Genomic DNA, 20,000 nt, shown 5'->3' on the forward strand with positions numbered 1-20,000 from the left:
TGGCTTCAATTCTAAAGCATTTTTTTATTTTTAACTACTTTAAAAAATATTTAGTTAATATAAAAATAGTTAGAATTGGTAACTTTTTAATACTTTCACTATATCAAATGACTTCAATTTTGTAATGATCTACTAATAGTCTTATTTAAAAAGAGACCAACTTTAGGTCTGTATTCAAAAAGCGGTCATGCATTATTATAATTTTTAAGTTTGGGTTTGGAAAGTCGACTTTGTTGTGAATTTTAAAAAAAATGAGGATGACAGTTAAGGGGTTAAAATAGCTACATAACATTGATAAATCGCTCTATATACTACAGAATCGAATCACATTGTAGAAACCTTTGAGGTTTTGGAGAACCGATATCACATGGTATACATTGGTGAGGAACCCTCTGATCTGTATGAATGTAAACACATCCTGATGCGATAGAAATTGATAGATTTGTGACAGAAATGCGTAAAAAACTGAAGTGGAGTTTGGGTGACATCCAGTGGCTGTTTGTGGTATAGCATGTAAACACATGGTGATGTCACTCACTCGGTGCTCCTGCGGTCCGGCTCTCGGCTCTGCTCTGTGTCTCTATGGCTCTTCTCAGTCTTTCCTCTGGTGGACGTCATTAACCCCTGCAGTGACTTCAGCACGCTCTTTCTCTTCTCGGCCAGGATCTTACTCCTCTGAGAGACACAGAGACACAGACAGACGTCAGATCGCTGATCCTCCGTCTCTCTAAAGCGCTCTCGTCCGCGCTCACCTCTTCATCTTTCGGTTTCTTCTCCTCCTTTGTCTCGTCGTGCTTTTCAGAGACAATCAGAACATCTCCGTTCGTCTGTTTGGGTTTATTCTGTTCGTCCTCGTCTTGTGTGTTTATGTTCTTGACCTCGCTCGGTTCTTCTTGTTCCTCGGTGAGCCGCTTCTTCTTTGAGCCTGTAAATTATAAATCAATTATAGCTCTTCTGTAATGACAACTTTAAGCATTTCACTTCTGTAATGTGAGTTATTAAACTGAATACCGAGCAGGAAATATAGCAAGCAGGATTTGATATTATTGCTTAATATTACTCGTCATCACTACAAACCGGCAATAATAAAAGTTCGGTTTAATCTTAAGAAGTATATTATGACTGTAAAACATACTGTAATAAAACATGATTCAAAAACACAGAATTTGGGGAAAATATAATTGATTAATAATACTAATTGAAATCGATTGACATTTGATTACACATGCATTTTGATTATTAATTAAAACTATTATTTATTATAATGATAGTTATAATGTGAAATATAATGTAATTATTAAAATCTTAACTTAAAAAAAAACTTCAGTTTTAAGTTTAACAGTAAAAATCCAACAATCAATAAAATTGATCAGACATGTTTTTGATTATAATAATTTAATTAAAACAGAATTTGGTTGTTAAACTTTGATAAATTGCTGTTAAGTTTCATGATTACAATTAATTAAACAAGCTTTTTAATTATTAAACTTTAATTTCACCATTAAAACAGAATCCAGAAAAAAATTAAACAGAAATCACAGAATAAAAAAAAAAAGGCCTTAAAAAATATTTTTTTTGTTAAACTTTAATAAATTGTTGTTCTATTGTATAAGTTCAAGGTTTAAAATAGTTAGCCATACTTCTTAATTATTAAATTTTGATTTAACAAAAAACATTGAATAAAAAAAAGACGTTTTTGAAGTTTTTCCCAAATGTATTTTGCTAATTGTTTTCACCATTGCATAAATTAAATTGTTTTACGGTTTTGTCTTTTAAAAAAAAAATATATAAAAAAAATATATATATATATATATATTTAACACTCCTCAATCCCGCTGTCACGTCTTCCATTGAGGAAGCAGAGGCTGAGGGCTCTCCATCACCCAAGCTGAAGTCACCGAGGTAGTCAAGAAACTCCTCGGTGGCAAGGCACCGGGGGTGGATGAGATCCGCCCTGAGTACCTCAAGTCTCTGGATGTTGTGGGGCTGTCTTGGCTGACACGCCTCTGCAGCATCGCGTGGCAGTCAGGGACGGTGCCTCTGGGATGGCAGACCGGGGTGGTGGTCCCTCTTTTTAAGAAGGGGGACCGGAGGGTGTGTTCCAACTACAGGGGGATCACACTTCTCAGCCTCCCTGGGAAAGTCTATGCCAGGGTACTGGAGAGGAGAATCCGGCCGATAGTAGAACCTCGGATTCAGGAGGAACAGTGTGGTTTTCGTCCAGGCCGTGGAACACTGGACCAGCTCTATACCCTCTACAGGGTGCTGGAGGGTTCATGGGAGTTTGCCCAACCAGTCCACATGTGCTTTGTGGATTTGGAGAAGGCATTCGACTGTGTCCCTCGCGGCGGCCTGTGGAGGGTGCTCCGGGAGTATGGGGTCCGGGGCCCTTTGATAAGGGCTATCCGGTCCCTGTACGACCGGAGCAGGAGCTTGGTTCGTATTGCCAGCAGTAAGTCAGACTTGTTCCCGGTGCGTGTTGGACTCCGGCAGGGCTGCCCTTTGTCGCCGGTTCTGTTCATGATTTTTATGGACAGAATTTCTAGGCGCAGCCAGGGGCCGGAGGGGGTCAGGTTTGGTGACAACACGATTTCGTCTCTGCTCTTTGCGGATGATGTTGTCGTGTTGGCCTCATCAAGCCAGGACCTTCAGCATGCACTGGGACGGTTTGCAGCCGAGTGTGAAGCGGCTGGGATGAGAATCAGCACCTCCAAATCCGAGGCCATGGTCCTCAGTCGGAAAAGGGTGGCTTGCCCACTTCAGGTTGGTGGAGAGTTCCTGCCTCAAGTGGACGAGTTTAAGTATCTTGGGGTCTTGTTCACGAGTGAGGGAAGGATGGAACGGGAGATCGACAGACGGATCGGTGCAGCTTCTGCAGTAATGCGGTCGATGTACTGGTCTGTCGTGGTGAAGAAAGAGCTGAGCCGCAAGGCGAAGCTCTCGATTTACCGGTCAATCTACGTCCCTACTCTCACCTATGGTCATGAGCTTTGGGTCATGACCGAAAGGACAAGATCCCGGATACAGGCGGCCGAAATGAGCTTTCTCCGCAGGGTGGCTGGGCGATCCCTTAGAGATAGGGTGAGAAGCTCAGTCACCCGGGAGGAGCTCAGAGTAGAGCCGCTGCTCCTCCACATCGAGAGGGGTCAGCTGAGGTGGCTCGGGCATCTGTTCCGGATGCCTCCTGGACGCCTTCCCGGGAAGGTGTTCCGGGCGCGTCCCACTGGGAGGAGACCCCGGGGAAGACCTAGGACACGCTGGAGAGACTATGTCTCCCGGCTGGCCTGGGAACGCCTCGGTGTCCCCCCAGAAGAGCTGGAGGAAGTGTCTAGGGAGAGGGAAGTCTGGGGTTCTCTGCTTAGACTGCTGCCCCCTCGACCCGGCCCCGGATAAGCGGAAGAAGATGGATGGATGGATGGATGGTCTTTTAAAAAAAAATATATATATATATTTAACACGGAACATTTTTGTAACATTCTAGCAGACATTATACCAACGAAGCACAATTTAACTTAAAATTAATAAGTTAAAATAATATAAAATAATATTTTTTGGCCATCAGACCATATTTTTACTGTACAAATAAAAGCAGCCTCGCTGAGCAGAAAAGACTTTTAAATCATTACAGATCCCAATGTGAACACTATGTGTCAATGCTATAATAAGCTGTTGTAATACAGTAAAATTATAAAACTACTAACATAAATGTTGATGGAGTTCTTGCTTCTTCTCAGCTTTTATTTTGGCGGAAATGCGCACCCCAGTTCTTCTTTTTGTTGACAACAGCAGGATATTAAATGAGTCTCATTATGAATACATCGCATGTATTATATTGTCACATAAAAATTAATATGTGTGGAGTAACAGTGTTTCAGCGCGCACTGATTTTCCTCGCGCTTTGGACGTTGAACCTTGATAAGGAAGCAGACCAGAATACATGCAATTCATGCGTGTGTTAGAAAACATAACATTCCGCTTTTTAACTACTGATCGTTTAAGGGCATTAACATTTGGTGCATCCCTAACGCCTTTTAAACAGATTCCACGTCAACGCTCGATTAGAAGACTTGAGCTGACCTGCTGGGCTGGAGCTGTGCGTCACAGGAAGAGGAACAGCATCTTCCTTCACATCAGAATCAGCTGGCGAGCGTTTCCTCTTCAGAGCGGGTTCAGTCACCGGCGTCGCAGGGATCTCGTCTGTGTTCTGGCTCAGATCTGAAGTGAAGCGCGTGACCCTCGAGTGCTGAAGAGTTACAACAAACAAGAAAATACATCTACAAACAACTCAACAACTCATGTTCCAACATGAACCAGCGGCGATGAAACGATTCACTCAACTCACGATTCAATTCACGACAAGATTAGATTATTATTAGAAATAAATGTGTCCTTTTATTACTGCTTGGACAAAATGCTGCAGGTTTCTTTGTGAAATTGAAATATAACATTATAATAATATACTATTATTACTCTTTTGTTGGTTTTGATTGCTTCTGTTGTCCTCAGTTGTGAGTCACTTTGGATAAAAGCGTCTGTTAAATGACTAAATGTAAATATAATGTAAATATAAATAACAAAACTAAATTGAAATTTGAAAACAAGCCCCCAAATCAAGTAAATAAGTAACATGTATTCTTCATATAAACAAAACAAGCTCTTTCCGTTTAAAATGAGGAAACCACTGTATTTCAATCACGATCCAAACAAAGATGGTGCATACATTCAACACGAGCAGCTTTTAATCTAAATTAGATTGTATAATTTCGAAATTTGAAGCAAAAACTGAATGATTTGACATCGGTTTTGTGAAAATATAAGTAACAGATATCTGCATTAAAACAGAAAGAGTAGACGAGCTGAACGAGACGCAGATTCACTCTCTGCCAGCAGGTGGAGCTTAAGTGTTTCCTTGGTTACCGCTGTAAACAAAGCACTTATGAACACCGCGGCGGGTGGAGCTTAAAGTGTTTCCTTGGTTACCGCTGTAAACAAAGCACTTATGAACACCGCGGCGGGTGGAACTTAAAGCGTTTCCTTGGTTACCGCTGTAAACAAAGCACTTATGAACACCGCAGCAGGTGGAGCTTAAAGCGTTTCCTTGGTTACCGCTGTAAACAAAGCACTTATGAACACCGCGGTGGGTGGAGCTTAAAGCGTTTCCTTGGTTACTGCTGTAAACAAAGCACTTAAGAACACCGCAGCAGGTGGAGCTTAAAGCGTTTCCTTGGTTACCGCTGTAAACAAAGCACTTATGAACACCGCGGCGGGTGGAGCTTAAAGCGTTTCCTTGGTTACCGCTGTAAACAAAGCATTTATGAACACCGCGGCGGGTGGAGCTTAAAGCGTTTCCTTGGTTACCGCTGTAAACAAAGCACTTATGAACACCACAGCAGGTGGAGCTTAAAGCGTTTCCTTGGTTACCGCTGTAAACAAAGCACTTATGAACACTGCGGCGGGTGGAGCTTAAAGCGTTTCCTTGGTTACTGCTGTAAACAAAGCACTTAAGAACACAACAGCAGGTGGAGCTTAAAGAGTTTCCTTGGTTACCGCTGTAAACAAAGCACTTATGAACACCGCGGCGGGTGGAGCTTAAAGCGTTTCCTTGGTTACCGCTGTAAACAAAGCACTTATGAACACCGCGGCGGGTGGAGCTTAAAGCGTTTCCTTGGTTACCGCTGTAAACAAAGCACTTATGAACACCGCAGCAGGTGGAGCTTAAAGCGTTTCCTTGGTTACCGCTGTAAACAAAGCACTTATGAACAACCCGGCAGGTGGAGCTTAAAGCGTTTCCTTGGTTACCGCTGTAAACAAAGCACTTATGAACACCGCGGCGGGTGGAGCTTAAAGCATTTCCTTGGTTACCGCTGTAAACAAAGCACTTATGAACACCGCGGCGGGTGGAGCTTAAAGCATTTCCTTGGTTACCGCTGTAAACAAAGCACTTATGAACACCGCAGCAGGTGGAGCTTAAAGCGTTTCCTTGGTTACCGCTGTAAACAAAGCACTTATGAACACCGCGGCGGGTGGAGCTTAAAGCGTTTCCTTGGTTACCGCTGTAAACAAAGCACTTATGAACACCGCAGCAGGTGGAGCTTAAAGCGTTTCCTTGGTTACCGCTGTAAACAAAGCACTTATGAACACCGCGGCGGGTGGAGCTTAAAGGGTTTCCTTGGTTACTGCTGTAAACAAAGCACTTAAGAACACCGCAGCAGGTGGAGCTTAAAGAGTTTCCTTGGTTACCGCTGTAAACAAAGCACTTATGAACACCGCGGCGGGTGGAGCTTAAAGCGTTTCCTTGGTTACCGCTGTAAACAAAGCACTTATGAACACCGCGGCGGGTGGCGCTTAAAGTGTTTCCTTGGTTACCGCTGTAAACAAAGCACTTATGAACACCGCAGCAGGTGGAGCTTAAAGCGTTTCCTTGGTTACCGCTGTAAACAAAGCACTTGTGAACACTGCGGCGGGTGGAGCTTAAAGCGTTTCCTTGGTTACCGCTGTAAACAAAGCACTTATGAACACCGCAGCAGGTGGAGCTTAAAGCGTTTCCTTGGTTACCGCTGTAAACAAAGCACTTATGAACAACCCGGCAGGTGGAGCTTAAAGCATTTCCTTGGTTACCGCTGTAAACAAAGCACTTATGAACACCGCGGCGGGTGGAGCTTAAAGCATTTCCTTGGTTACCGCTGTAAACAAAGCACTTGTTTGATTATTTTGAAACAAAGCGTGATTGATTCACACGAACCTGCTTGTGATTATGAGCGTCTATGGGTTTCTTGTCGGTGGAAATGATCTTTCTGTTCAGCGCGTGTTTCCTGCGAGTGGAAAGTGTCTTTGATGCCGACGCTCGTCTGGCTAAAATGAACTTCCTGGACGGTAAAATCCTCCTTCCTCCTTCCTTCGCTGATGTCACACTCCTCGCAGGCGGGACTTTATCCGTCCGTCTGTCCTCTGCCGCTGAATCTCTGGAGCGTGTCGACCTTGTCACGGTTGTTTCAGCGTCTGCCGGCGCGACGGATTCAGACTTTGTTTTGCTGGGTTTCACAAGAGTTTCCCTCGAATCGCTGTTCAGCGCTGAATCCGTCTGATTTTCTGCTTTCTTCTTCTTCGTCCTGTCTTTCAGTTTCAGTCGACTCTCTGACAGTCGTTTGACTAGCGCTGCTTTCTGTCAGAAACACAAAACTCATGGTCCAGTGGGTTTTATAACAGCAAACAACACTAACTGTAACACTTAGGGGTGTAACGGTACACGCATCTGTGCTGGAAATCTTTGGTGCTAATCTTTCAGGTTGGCATGCATGTATACCAAATTAATAAAGCGATAAACTGTGTTTGTAAGAACCAAATTAACCATATTTAACTGTTCAAGGCTGAAATATGAGCCCATAATCCATAACAACACTTCCATCCAGTGAAAACGTTGAGTTAGAGCTGTTTAAACACTGCTTGATCTGTGCAGATTTCTCTCCTGATTCAGACCAGAACACTTTTTCACTAAAGGAAGTGTTATTATGGGTAATGGACGCCTTAATGCTGGATTTGTTTAATCTTTTGTCTTCTCCAGATGTTAACTGATGGACTGGAGTGCTGTGGATTATTGTGATTTTTTTATCAGCTGTTTGGACTCTCATACTGACGGCACCCATTCACTTGCAGTGATACAATGTTACATTTCCCCAAAATCTGATGAAGAAGCAAACTCACCTACAAACTGCAATTCCATTTTTGGGTGAACTATTCCTTTAAAGACAAAGCCACAGATGTAAAAAGGTAACTTTTTAGTTTTTCCTTTGCTGTAATGAAAACATACCAAACCATGACTTTTGTGTACCGTTACCCCTCTAATAACACTGATTATAAACACTGACCTTTTGACCTCTGAGGCCCACACCCGGGTTGTTCTCGATCTCCCACATGCCCTCCTCGAAGCCGCCTCTTTTGATTGGCCGGCCGTACTTCTCTTTGTTCGGCCAGTAGGGGACGATGTCTTTGGGGAAGAGAAATGTTCTGGAAGAGCAGAGATATGTACTGCTCAAAACACAACTAAACACTGCATTGTTATGATGCACTCATTCTGAAACAGTCAAAGCATAACACAGATTTGAATTAATATGTGTGTGTGTGTGTGTGTGTGTGTGTGTGTGTGTGTGTGTGTGTGTGTGTGTGTAACGTGTGTGAGAGTCTACTCACGTTGAATGTGTTCCATAAAAGAAGATAGGGATCTTATTTTTGGGGGCTTTTCCTTCACCAATCTGTGTGACATAAAACAAGATTTTAATTAATCACTTTTACATATAAAACTATATGTGATTAAATCTGCTGTATTTAATCTCACCCTGGCAGGCCAGAAAGGATAACCCTTCATTTTAGCAAACACTATGTCTCCTGGAGTAAAATCATCTGTGTTCTGATCAGATGTCATCTTCATCTGAGAAAACAAAGGGTTAATTGATAAAAACAACAGTTACTATGTGCCACCAACACAGAGAGACAATAAACAAAACACTGCACCAGCAGATACATCGCTTATATGAATAAAAATTGCCTTAAGGTTACTGTTAGTTATGACTTTATTATAATTTCACCGATATCGACACTGAATTAAATAAAACGATAGCCGTGTTTAACTAGCTCAGGCTAACAACACAGCATACTGTCTGATACAAACTCACCTTCACTCCTTTCTGCATATCTACTCACCCAGAGACCACTCTATAAACACTTAGATTTAAAAACAAAACGGAAAACACCCGAATTAAAAATATTATCACGCGATGAATGAAAAGACATGAGAATGCGTGTCTCCCCTCAGAGCTGGTGGAATGGTTCGGTCCGTCTCCCGCTCAGCGGGACTGAAGAATGTACCACTACTGAAAGAGGGAGTGGGAGGGATTGTAATAATTTAAAATATGATTAATAACAGGTTTTCTTCGTGACCTTTAGATTAATTACCACGTATTTTATTTTTATATTTAATTAATCGCTAATTTAAAATTATATTCGCAATCTGAAAAGCGAAATAGCGTCACAGTTTGACAACATCGGTCGTTGAATAGTTAAGATTCCGCGTGAGGAAGCGGCATGATAAAGACGTTTAAAATATTTTAACCCTTTATTCGGTCATTTAGCAAAATAAAATAAACATCCACGAGTAAATCAGAAACAAACAGCGATACATGTTCTGATTAATATTTCGCAGTTTTTTTTCGCTTGTGGTCGTTGTCATGGTGAGGGAGGAGGAAATATTGCGCCAGATTACAATTTAGTTTTTTTCAATATATATATAAAACATTGCAACTCATTCTGTAAAAGATTTATTATCAATTATAAGCTTTTCATTAACTCATGAACCCCGCCATAATGCATCAGAATTCAAATTATTCTCAAAGGAAAAAAAGGCCTTATTTTCTGAGGGTATATTTGTTTCTCTGTTTTGCATGTCATTGTCATTATACATTATTATATGTCTTCATACATATACAACATTATTCTGTCAAGAAGAGCCTCCTGGCAGGATGATTTCACCCTAAAGCTCTCCAGTATGTCCCTCATACCATCGGACTTGCAAAGCATCATGGGAAACCCAGAGAGAGGATACCTGTCAGGTACAAACTCTCATAAATCACATTCTTCAGTTTAGTATGCAAAGTGCATGTTGTGCTGATCCAGATGCATGGTTCACACATAGTATTGCATGCTGATTCACACTTCTTTACTAAGTTTGCATGCTATTGTAGGTATGCATGCTGATGCATACTTCATATTATATATACTAAGCATACATACATACTTAATACTTCATAATTATATTAGCATTACTATGCATGCTGATTCACGCTTCTTTACTAAGTTTGCATGCTAGGTATGCATGCTGATGCATACTTTATATTATGTATACTAAGCATGCATGTTTATGCATACTAAACACTTGATAATTTTATCATTAGTATGCATGCTCGTTCATGCTTCATTTCTATGTTTGCATGCTGATTCACTCTTCTTTACTAAGTTTGCAATGCTAGATATGCAAGCTAATGCATACTTTATATTATGTATACTAAGTGTCCATGCTGTTGCATAATTAATACTTCATAATTTTAGCATTAGTATGCATGCTCATTCATGCTTTATTACTAAGTTTGCATGCTGATTCACGATTCTTTACTAAGTTTGCATGCTACGTATGCATGCTGATGCATACTTTATATTATGTATACTAAGCATGAATGCTGTTGCATACATAAGACTTCATAATTTTATCATTAGTATGCATGCTCATTCTTGCTTCATTACTAAGTTTGCAATGCTTAGTATGCACGCTAATGCATACTTCATATTGCATGTATACTAAGCATGCATGCTGTTGCGTACTTAATACTTAATAATTTTACTGTCATACTGAACGCGTGTGTGTGTGTGTGTGTGTGTGTGTGTGTTGTAGCGTTTGGTGATGCGTTTCCTGGAGCTGCATCAGCTAGTGTGTTTAAAAATACTATCTCAGGAGAGAGAGGTCTCATCATATGAGTCTCACATCACAACGCTGAAGAGTGAACTACAGGACCCTGCCTGCGGGAGAGAAATGCCTATATATTGGTGATAGCCAGTGGTGGAAAAGTTACTAATGCTGAATTTTAGTATAGGTTATTGTAAATGAAAATCATATTTAAGTGACTGTCAGTTATTTGTGAAATAAACTGCTGTAAAAGACTGAACTGTTTAGGCATATTGTATGAAAATGAACATGTATCTTATTAAGTGTATTAAGTGTCTTTATCCATTAGGGATGCTAGATTATTGCAAAAAACATAATCACAATGATTTTGGTCAATATTGTAATCACGATTATCAGTGGGCAATGTGACCAAAACTATACGAGGGATTTATTTAAAGATGTTAAAGTTTGCTATGACATCTACATTTTAAATAAAGCAAAACTTCACAATTCTCAATAGAGTACAAGGGTAACTCATAAATAAAAAATAAAAAAAATATTGAAAATAATTTTACAGTCAGTAATACAATAAAAAACAAACAAAAGAGAAATACAATATAAAAAAGATAGAAATGAAACAAACAGTGGACGTCAGAAATACTACTACTACAGAAATAGCATAGTCTGCACTGTAAGGATTAAACTTCCTTTGTTATTCATGAAAGTGAGTGATTTTCTCTCTTTCTTCTTTCTTTTGTTGTTTGATTAATATGAAGAAAACAGTTGGCAGAAGGAATATTAGGCTGCTGTCACTTTAAGAGCTGCCTGGATCCAATTTACTGTTACACACCTACTTTCATTCTCTACTGTTCACGTTCACTTAAGACTTCACTAATGAGGGTTTATCTGAATAATCACCAAACATTTTTGCATGCATCAGACTGTTTAGACGCACCTTAAGATAAAACTTTACTCGTCCATCAGATATTGACTTTACTCGTCCATCTTCTGTTCTTTCTCTGAGCACACACACAGAAATCCTCCTGAGGAACAGCACAAGTACTCTTTCACACTTTTAAAAACACTTATAAATCAAATCAAAGTTTGAGCTTTTATGTTGGAGCTAAAGCGCACTGCTGGAAAAGGGATGAAATGGGGCGCAATAATCATTTTATTTTGGTTATTGAATTTTTATAATCATTGGAAGCCGAAATCAAAACTGTATTTCGATTTATTGCAGAGTTCTATCATTCATTTGTATTTTCTCTAGCAGGACGAAATATATACATTTGCAAAATGCATAAACCTGGTTTATCATCCATCAATCATTACTTGTAATACTCAAGTATATTAACAGGTACTTTTGTACTTTTACTCTAGTAATATTGTAAAAGAGTAACTAAACTAGTACTAAACTAATATTTTATTAAGGCATTTGCTTTAGTAAAATTCAAAATGAGTGTTGATACTTATACTTACTAATACTTATACACAGAACTTTTACTTTTAAAGGAGTGATATTTTTTATGGTATCTATGCTTTAACTTGCTTAAAAATGCCAAATGAGTACTTCTAATTTTACTTAAGTAATATTTTATTATAGTATCTGTACTTTTACTATAGTAAAATTGAAAATGAATACTTGTACTTTTACTGGAGTAATATTTTATTATGGTATCTGCACTTTTACTCTAGTAAAATAAAAAATTAGTATTTGTACTTTTACTGGAGTAATATTTTATTACGGTATCTATACTTTAACTTGCTTAAAAATTTCAAATGAGTACTTCTTATTTTACTTAAGTAATATTTTATTATGGTATCTGTACTTTTACTGTAGTAAAATAAAAAATTTGTATTTGTACTTTTACTGGAGTAATATTTTATTACAGTATCTATACTTTTTCTCATTTAAAGTTGCAAATGAATACTTCTAATTTTACTTAAGTAATATTTTATTATGGTATCTGTACTTTTACTGTAGTAAAATAAAAAAATTGTATTTGTGCTTTTACTGGAGTAATATTTTATTACAGTATCTATACTTTTTCTCACTTAAAGTTGCAAATGAATACTTCTAATTTTACTTAAGTAATATTTTATTATGGTATCTGTACTTTTACTGTAGTAAAATAAAAAATTAGTATTTGTACTTTTACTGGAGTAATATTTTATTACAGTATCTATACTTTTTCTCACTTAAAGTTGCAAATGAGTACTTCTAATTTTACTTAAGTAATATGTTATTATGGTATATGTACTTTTACTCTAGTAAAATTTTAAACTAGTATTTGTACTTTTACTGGAGTAATATTTTATTACAGTACCTATACTTTTTCTCACTTAAAGTTGCAAATGAGTACTTCTAATTTTACTTAAGTAATATGTTATTATGGTATCTGTACTTTTACTCTAGTAAAATTTTAAATTAGTATTTGTACTTTTACTGGAGTAATATTTTATTACAGTACCTATACTTTTTCTCACTTAAAGTTGCAAATGAGTACTTCTAATTTTACTTAAGTAATATTTTATTATGGTATCTGTACTTTTACTGTAGTTAAATAAAAAAATGTATTTGTACTTTTACTGGAGTAATATTTTATTACAGTATCTATACTTTTTCTCACTTAAAGTTGCAAATGAGTACTTCTAATTTTACTTAAGTAATATTTTATTATGGTATCTGTACTTTTACTGTAGTAAAATAAAAAAAATGTATTTGTACTTTTACTGGAGTAATATTTTATTACAGTATCTATACTTTTTCTCACTTAAAGTTGCAAATGAGTACTTCTAATTTTACTTAAGTAATATTTTGTTATGGTATCTATGCTTTAACTCTAGTAAATTAGAAAATTATTTGTACTTTTACTAGAGTAATGTTACATATTTATGTATGAGTTACTTAGTCTCTCTTAACTCTCTCTCTCTCTGTTTTTTCTGGTAGTTGCTTGCATCCTCTGACCCGTCAGCAGAGGTGGATTATGGGATGTGTTTTCTGTCAGATGCTGCGGTCTCATTGAAAGACTCCTCCAGAAACTCATTCTCAGAACTCCAGAGGAAGGTTAAAGAGAGAAAACACTGATGAGCTGAGGCCGAATCACTGTGAGACAATCAAATGCTCACATTCACAGGAAGGTTTCATGTTTTTAATATCTGACTTCTCATTTCCTGAGGATGATGTGTAATAGTGACACTGTTAACTAGTGTTATTAAATCTGCTGTGGTTTATTTATTACTGTTTCTCATGCTCACACATTGGTTTCACAATTTGATTAGTTTACGAGTCTCATGTCAAGAATTTGATTCACTATGATATCACGATGCATTGCATCCTCCGTTTTCAATATAACTGCACATGGCTACATTTTCATATAAAATTTATTTTGTGCATTTTTATTAACTTATATAAGCAGACTACGTTCTAAAATAATTTCAAATTAATAATAAATCAAAACAATTGTTAAGAATTTAGTAAAACACTGAAATAATGGATGTCAAGCAATACACGTGTGCAATGAAGCCCGCTGTGAAAAAACCAAGCTCAGAAATGATTCAGAGTCGTTGAAGAGAGAATCACAATGCATCTGAATTTGTATTTTTTTTCTCCCACCCCTACATCCTAAATTTTGCAAAAATGCATTACATTTTTCAAACATTGTGAATTATTATGTCTCTTCTGCTCACCAAGGTTATATTTATTTGATCAAAAATGCAGTAAAATGTGAAATATTATTACATTTTAAAGTATTTGTTTTATATGTGAATCTCTGGTAAACTGTAATGTATTTCTGTGATGAACAGAAACAGTCATACTGAAGCTGAAAGAAAACATTTTATTTATTTTCATAATTAGTTTTCTTTTACATTTAGCAGAATTATTAAATAAGTTACTTGCCTTTTTTTCTCATAAAAGCTGCAAACCACATGCTATTTCTTTGGTCTGGTGGTTTTAAAGCAGGCGGCGCAGGGATGCTTATTTCATCAAACACATTAATGCTTGATTTGTTACATTCTCAGATGTGACAGTTTTCATGCAGATGCTGGATGTCAGGGAAGTGTGTGCTTGTTTAATCCTCCACTCTGTGGAAATCCTCTTTCTAGTCGCCATCTTCACATGAGATGGATGGGGTGTAGGTCTCAGTTCATGTAGATTATCCGACAGTCAGTGGCTGCTAGTGATGCGCTGAATGTGTGTGTGTGTGTGTGTTGCTGTTACATTGATGCAAACTCCTCACCTTTCTGTGAAAATGTACCTTTTTGAGATAAAAAAGTATGTATTTATTTATAAACTCTGGCAATAAACTGTATATATACAGGTGCTGGTCATATAATTAGAATATCATCAAAAAGTTGATTTATTTCACTAATTCCATTCAAAAAGTGAAACTTGTATATTACATTAATTCATTACACACAGACTGATATATTTCAAATGTTTATTTCTTTTAATTTTGATGATTATAACTGACAACTAAGGAAAATCCCAAATTCAGTATCTCAGAAAATTAGAATATTGTGAAAAGGTTCAATATTGAAGACACCTGGTGCCACACTCTAATCAGCTAATTAACTCAAAACACCTGCAAACGCCTTTAAATGGTCTCTCAGTCTAGTTCTACCAGAAAGACTCGGGAGATAAAACGTATGAAGCATACATTTATTGACAACTCAGCAAGCATAATTATAAATTTCTTTGGCGGAAGGCCCCGTCCATGGTTCGTAATCCGAGGGTAGCGGACCTGCATTTCCTGCCTGAAGACGAAGGCAGGGGCGCAGCCGACCCCCCCTGGAAGGTAAGGACAGGACCATCCTGGTGGTGGTGGGGAGGGTGGAGGTTGTTATCACGTCGGCATCTGTGAACTCAAACATGTGTAAGTACGATCTTTTATACCAAAGTATAAAGACGTGATTGGATAATGAGGAAGGTAATTAGTGACGAAGTAATTGAGTCTTCCTGGCAGAACTTAGGCTAAAGCTTTCATTTCTGTAGGCTACACAATCATGGGGAAGACTGCTGACTTCAAAAGTCACTTTGTCCAAAAGATGACCACTGACACCTTGCACAAGGAGGGCAAGACACAAAAGATCATTGCAAAAGAGGCTGGTTGTTCACAGCGCTCTGTGTCCAAGCACATTAATAGAGAGGTGAAGGGAAGGAAAAGATGTGGTAGAAAAAAGTGTACAAGCAGTAGTGATAACCGCACCCTGGAGAGGATTGTAAAACAAAACCCATTCAAAACTGTGGGGGAGATTCACAAAGAGTGGACTGCAGCTGGAGTCAGTGCTTCAAGAACCACTACACACAGACGTATACAAGACATGGGTTTCAGCTGTCGCATTCCTGGTGTCCAGCCACTCTTATATAATAATCGCGATAATCACTTTGAAGTTACGATCTGGATTAAAAAAAAGGGTGAACCCGCTCCAAAGTTCTGATCTGGATCAAATTATTCTTGATATGTGCGAAGTTACAATTGAAACTAAATGATTCACATTACACACATTATAGTTACGATCTGAACCAAATAATTCACAAACCTGCTCTGAAGTTCCGATCTGAATCAAATGATTTGCGATACACGCTTTGAAGTTGTGATCTTAACCAAATGATTTACGATAAGGGCTCCAAAGTTCTGATCTGATTCAAATGATTCGCAATAAGCAATTTGAAGTTACCATCTGAACTAATGATTGGTGATTAGTGCCCCGAAGTTCCAATCTTGTAGTTTACATGTATCTGTTAGGAGCCAAGGATTCCAACAACATAAGACACTTGAGTCTGCGACTAATGTTTTAGGAGTTATGAGATTTCGTACACAGTCGCGGGTGCAGAGGAAGAACAAGATGGGACTGAGCACAGAGCCCTGTGGTGTACCTGTGCTCCGAGTGATGGTTGAGGATGTGTAGGGGCCCATGTTTCACTGTCTGGTGGATGCTCTGTCAGGAAATCTTGTATCCAGTTGTAGGCAAACTGAGTTGAGTGAGGATGGAGTCTTTAGTGTGCGAGAGGACTAACAGATGTGTGTGTAGGTTCAGTTTCTGTGTGCTGTGAATGATAGTCAGAATGAAACTTCAGCTGCAGATGCTGATTCAGACTCAAACTCAGAAACTTGGAAGCGTTGCGCTGAAGCATCAGTTTATCTTATGTCTCCTGTGAGACGCGAGGATGATCAGACTGATGTTCAGTGGTGTCAGCAGCACACCAGATCCACAGGGAGGCTGTTTTCATGATCTCCGGAGGATCTAGTGGAGCTTCAAACTCAGTGTCCTGCTTAAAGACACACTCCTAAAACGGCAAGAAAGAAAAAAACGAATGTCTTTTAGCAAGTTTCTGACTCGTTCAGGCAAAAATGAAAATTGTGTCATTCGGTTTTAACTTTATATAGATAATAGCCTTCTTTTCAAAAGTTTGGGGTCAATAAAAAAATTTTTTCTTTGAAGGAAAATCATTTTATTAATTAAGGATGCATTAAATTGATCAAAAGTGTCAGTAAAGACATTTATGATGTTAGAAAAGATTTCTATTTCAAATAAATGCTGTTCTTTTGAACTTTCTATTCACCTGAAAAATAAAATGCATCGCAGTTTCCACAAAAAATATTGTGCAGCACGACTGTTTTCAACATTGATAATAATCAGAAATGTTTCTTGAGCAGTAAATCATCATATTATCATGATTTCTGAAGATCATGTGACACTGAAGACTGGAGGAATGATGCTGAAAATACAGCGGAGCATCACAGAAATACATTACACTTTAACAGTGATTCACACAGAAAACAGCTGTTTAAATTATAACAATATTTTACTATTTTTAAATGTATTTTTAATCGAATGAATGCAGGCCTGTTGAGTAGAAGATACTTTTTTTCAAACATTACAAAATCTTAATGACCCCAAACTTTTCAGAGTGTGTGTGTGTGTGTCTTAAAATAACACTGTAAATGTCTCTCTATTCGGGTCATTGGTGTCTTTAAGAGGATCATGTGGCCGAACAAACTAATAGACCCATTAGTCATGAATGTGAATCAAGTTGAGAGCAGCTTTAATCTCATGTCTGATTAAATGCTGTTTTCTGCTGTGACGACACATTTCACCACTTAAAGTCCCGGATTCGTCCCGTCATTATGAATACATGAGCATTTACAGTCATTACTGACGCTTACTCCTTTAATTATTACAGTCTGATATTAAGTCCAGTATGAAATGTCAGTTTAAGGCTGGCTGCTTTTATTACTCGACATTGAAAGTTAAAAATGTGTCCATTCCAGAAAGAGCAAGAGATCTTCAAGCTTAAATCATTTTATTAAACGTAAGTTTAAAGGGAAAGACACTTTGATTTCTCAAATCTCTTAGTCGTAATGTTGGTCGCAGAGTAAAAGTGTTCATCAGCATTTTTGAGTATTTTCACACAAAACAGGTCAAAACATCATTGGATGGTGGTTAAAATCTATTTATTTTTAAATTATTATATTTGCTTGTTTATATATGAATACGGTCAAAATGGTTTTAAAAAGTGATATTAAAATATATTTGGAGAGCAATACAACTTGAGAGAAATACAAACTATTTGGTTGTTTAAAAGGTACAAAGGTTTTCTATAATTAATTAATAAATTAATACATTTAATATTTTTCTTTCTATATGTCCCTGACATATTTGGTTGTATTTCTGTACAATATGCTTGGTTTTCAGTATATAAAAAAAGATAAAAATAAATAAAAAATATGATTTTCTGGTAATGGTTTTCTGTAATTAATTAATTAATTAATACATTTAATATTTTTCTTTCTATGTGCCCCTGAAATATTTAGTTGTATTTGTGTACAATATGCTTGGTTTTCAGTAAAAAAAATTTATGATAAAAATAAATAATCATTTTAAAATGCTGGAAAAAATCCCACGTCCGTTTAGACAGGTGTAAAAAATATGTATTTTGTATACAAAACAAAGGTTATTGAAGAAAAAAATATTAGTTTAAATTCAGTGTTTAATTCAATATGTTAAATGTAGTTTCTTTGTAATTAATTGTGAAATTTACTAGCAATTTCGTTGTGAAAATAGTTTCTACATCTTTTTTTTTAAAATCCACTTTATGTTTAACTTAAAGCGAGAGAATGTGCAAGACTTCCGGTCTCAACATGCTTCCAGCTATTTATATCGGTACTAAAACAGTCTTTTTGTTGTGCTGCGTAATATCGCACGCACACTGATGTTATTTTAATTTATTTTCCTAATCATAAACACACCTGTTTGTAGCGCAAACAGTTTTAGCGTTTCCTGCACGTTGTTGTGTATAGTTATTTACCGATATCAGCCGATGAATGGCAAGTCGCGCATATTGACAGTAAACAATTGGATATTTAGGAATTAATTTTTTATAATATTAATAATAATAATTAAAATAATAAAATATGTAGGAATGAAAAATAACCGATCGGAATCAGTGGCTGCAATGTTGTTTTCACAGATTTTTCCCCCCTCCACAATCACATCGGGGAACTTCTGAAAGTGATTCAAGTTTTAATTACGACAAAGATCATCATGCGTGTGTTTGTCCCCCTTTATATCGCCGATGTGCCAAGTTGGATAGCGCACAAAGAGACGGCGCAGGTCTGGTCGCGCGTGCGCGCTCCTTCACGTCTCAATGTGGGACAGCAGAAAGTGGCATCAGAGGGAAAGTGGATTAAAGTAGGTTCCTCTCCTCCTCCTTTCTCCCTCGTTCTCTCCCTCGTGGACGCGTGTTTTTTTGGCAGGGTCACCTGAGTCCTCCGGTTGGCCGTGGCTCGCAGGTAACGAGAAAAGAGCGCGCGGAAGCTTTGATGCCGTCCCCAGTTACTTAAACACAACAACCTTCATTAATTCACAACGACGGTCCCGTCAGGTTCTCATTAACAGCGGCACAAACACTCACCGGCGCCGATATTAACTATTAATTCTCGTGTTTCTAGTTGTTTGGGGCTCTTCCGCTGCCAAAGGCCTGATTTCCGAGCGGCGCATGGATTGATGCCGCAGGTTTGATCCTCATGAGGGTCGGACTGTGAAATACTTGTGATGTTTTCTGCTGTTGGTTTGATCTGCTGCAGTATAGAGGGCCAAACCTGCAGAAATTAAAGGTAATTACGTTAATATGTAGGCGAAAATAAATAAACAAATAAATGACTTGATAAGAGAAAATATAGTCACCTTTTAATCAAATGTAATTATTTTTCCTTTTCTTTTTTTTAACTTTAATTTTCTTATTCTTTCAGTTGTTTTTTAATATTTATTTATCAATTTATTTTAAAGCGTATTTATTCATGCATTTATTTATTTTTTCCACGTGTATTTATTTACGTATTAATGGAAATCATCATCTTAATGATTCATCGGATCTTCACGATGTCACACAAGGAAAAGTAAACAGAAATAAGTGAATAAATAAACCTGGAAATAAATGCATGTGAGATTAAATAAATAAATCTAAATATAACTAAAATAAACGCATTAATAAATTAATTAAATAAATATAAAAATGTGGAATAATAAGCAAATAAAGGTTTTACAAAGATATAAATAAATATAG

At 37.4% G+C, this 20,000-nt stretch overlaps 2 protein-coding genes across 2 annotated transcripts in view; one reads left to right on the forward strand and one right to left on the reverse strand.

The window, feature by feature from the left end:
• Window positions 1-534: 534 nt before the first annotated feature.
• Window positions 535-8,861, reverse strand: LOC132117624 (lens epithelium-derived growth factor-like). Its single transcript, XM_059526957.1, has 8 exons — window positions 8,670-8,861; window positions 8,333-8,425; window positions 8,188-8,249; window positions 7,866-8,004; window positions 6,743-7,162; window positions 4,078-4,243; window positions 753-925; window positions 535-675 (listed from the first exon to the last, which is right to left on the reverse strand). The coding sequence occupies exons 1-8, from the start codon at window positions 8,685-8,687 to the stop codon at window positions 535-537; spliced, it is 1,212 nt and encodes a 403-aa protein (XP_059382940.1). The 5' UTR covers window positions 8,688-8,861.
• Window positions 8,862-18,991: 10,130 nt separating this feature from the next.
• The window catches only part of LOC132118569 (zinc finger protein basonuclin-2), a 7,392-nt gene continuing 6,383 nt past the window's right edge, over window positions 18,992-20,000 (forward strand). Inside the window, exon 1 of the mRNA XM_059528510.1 lies at window positions 18,992-19,227. The gene's annotated coding sequence lies outside the window, so the exon portion shown is untranslated. The remainder of the gene's footprint in view (window positions 19,228-20,000) is intronic.

The sequence above is a fragment of the Carassius carassius genome, chromosome 37 (assembly GCF_963082965.1).
Source record: "Carassius carassius chromosome 37, fCarCar2.1, whole genome shotgun sequence".
NCBI classification, from domain to species: Eukaryota; Metazoa; Chordata; class Actinopteri; order Cypriniformes; family Cyprinidae; genus Carassius; species Carassius carassius.

Coding starts and splice junctions, on each gene's coding strand:
- LOC132117624 (XM_059526957.1), bottom strand. Junction 7,163..7,865: donor TGGGCCTCAGAGGTCAAAAG/GTCAGTGTTTAT, acceptor TGTTTCTGACAG/AAAGCAGCGCTAGTCAAACG. Junction 926..4,077: donor GCACAGCTCCAGCCCAGCAG/GTCAGCTCAAGT, acceptor TATAATTTACAG/GCTCAAAGAAGAAGCGGCTC.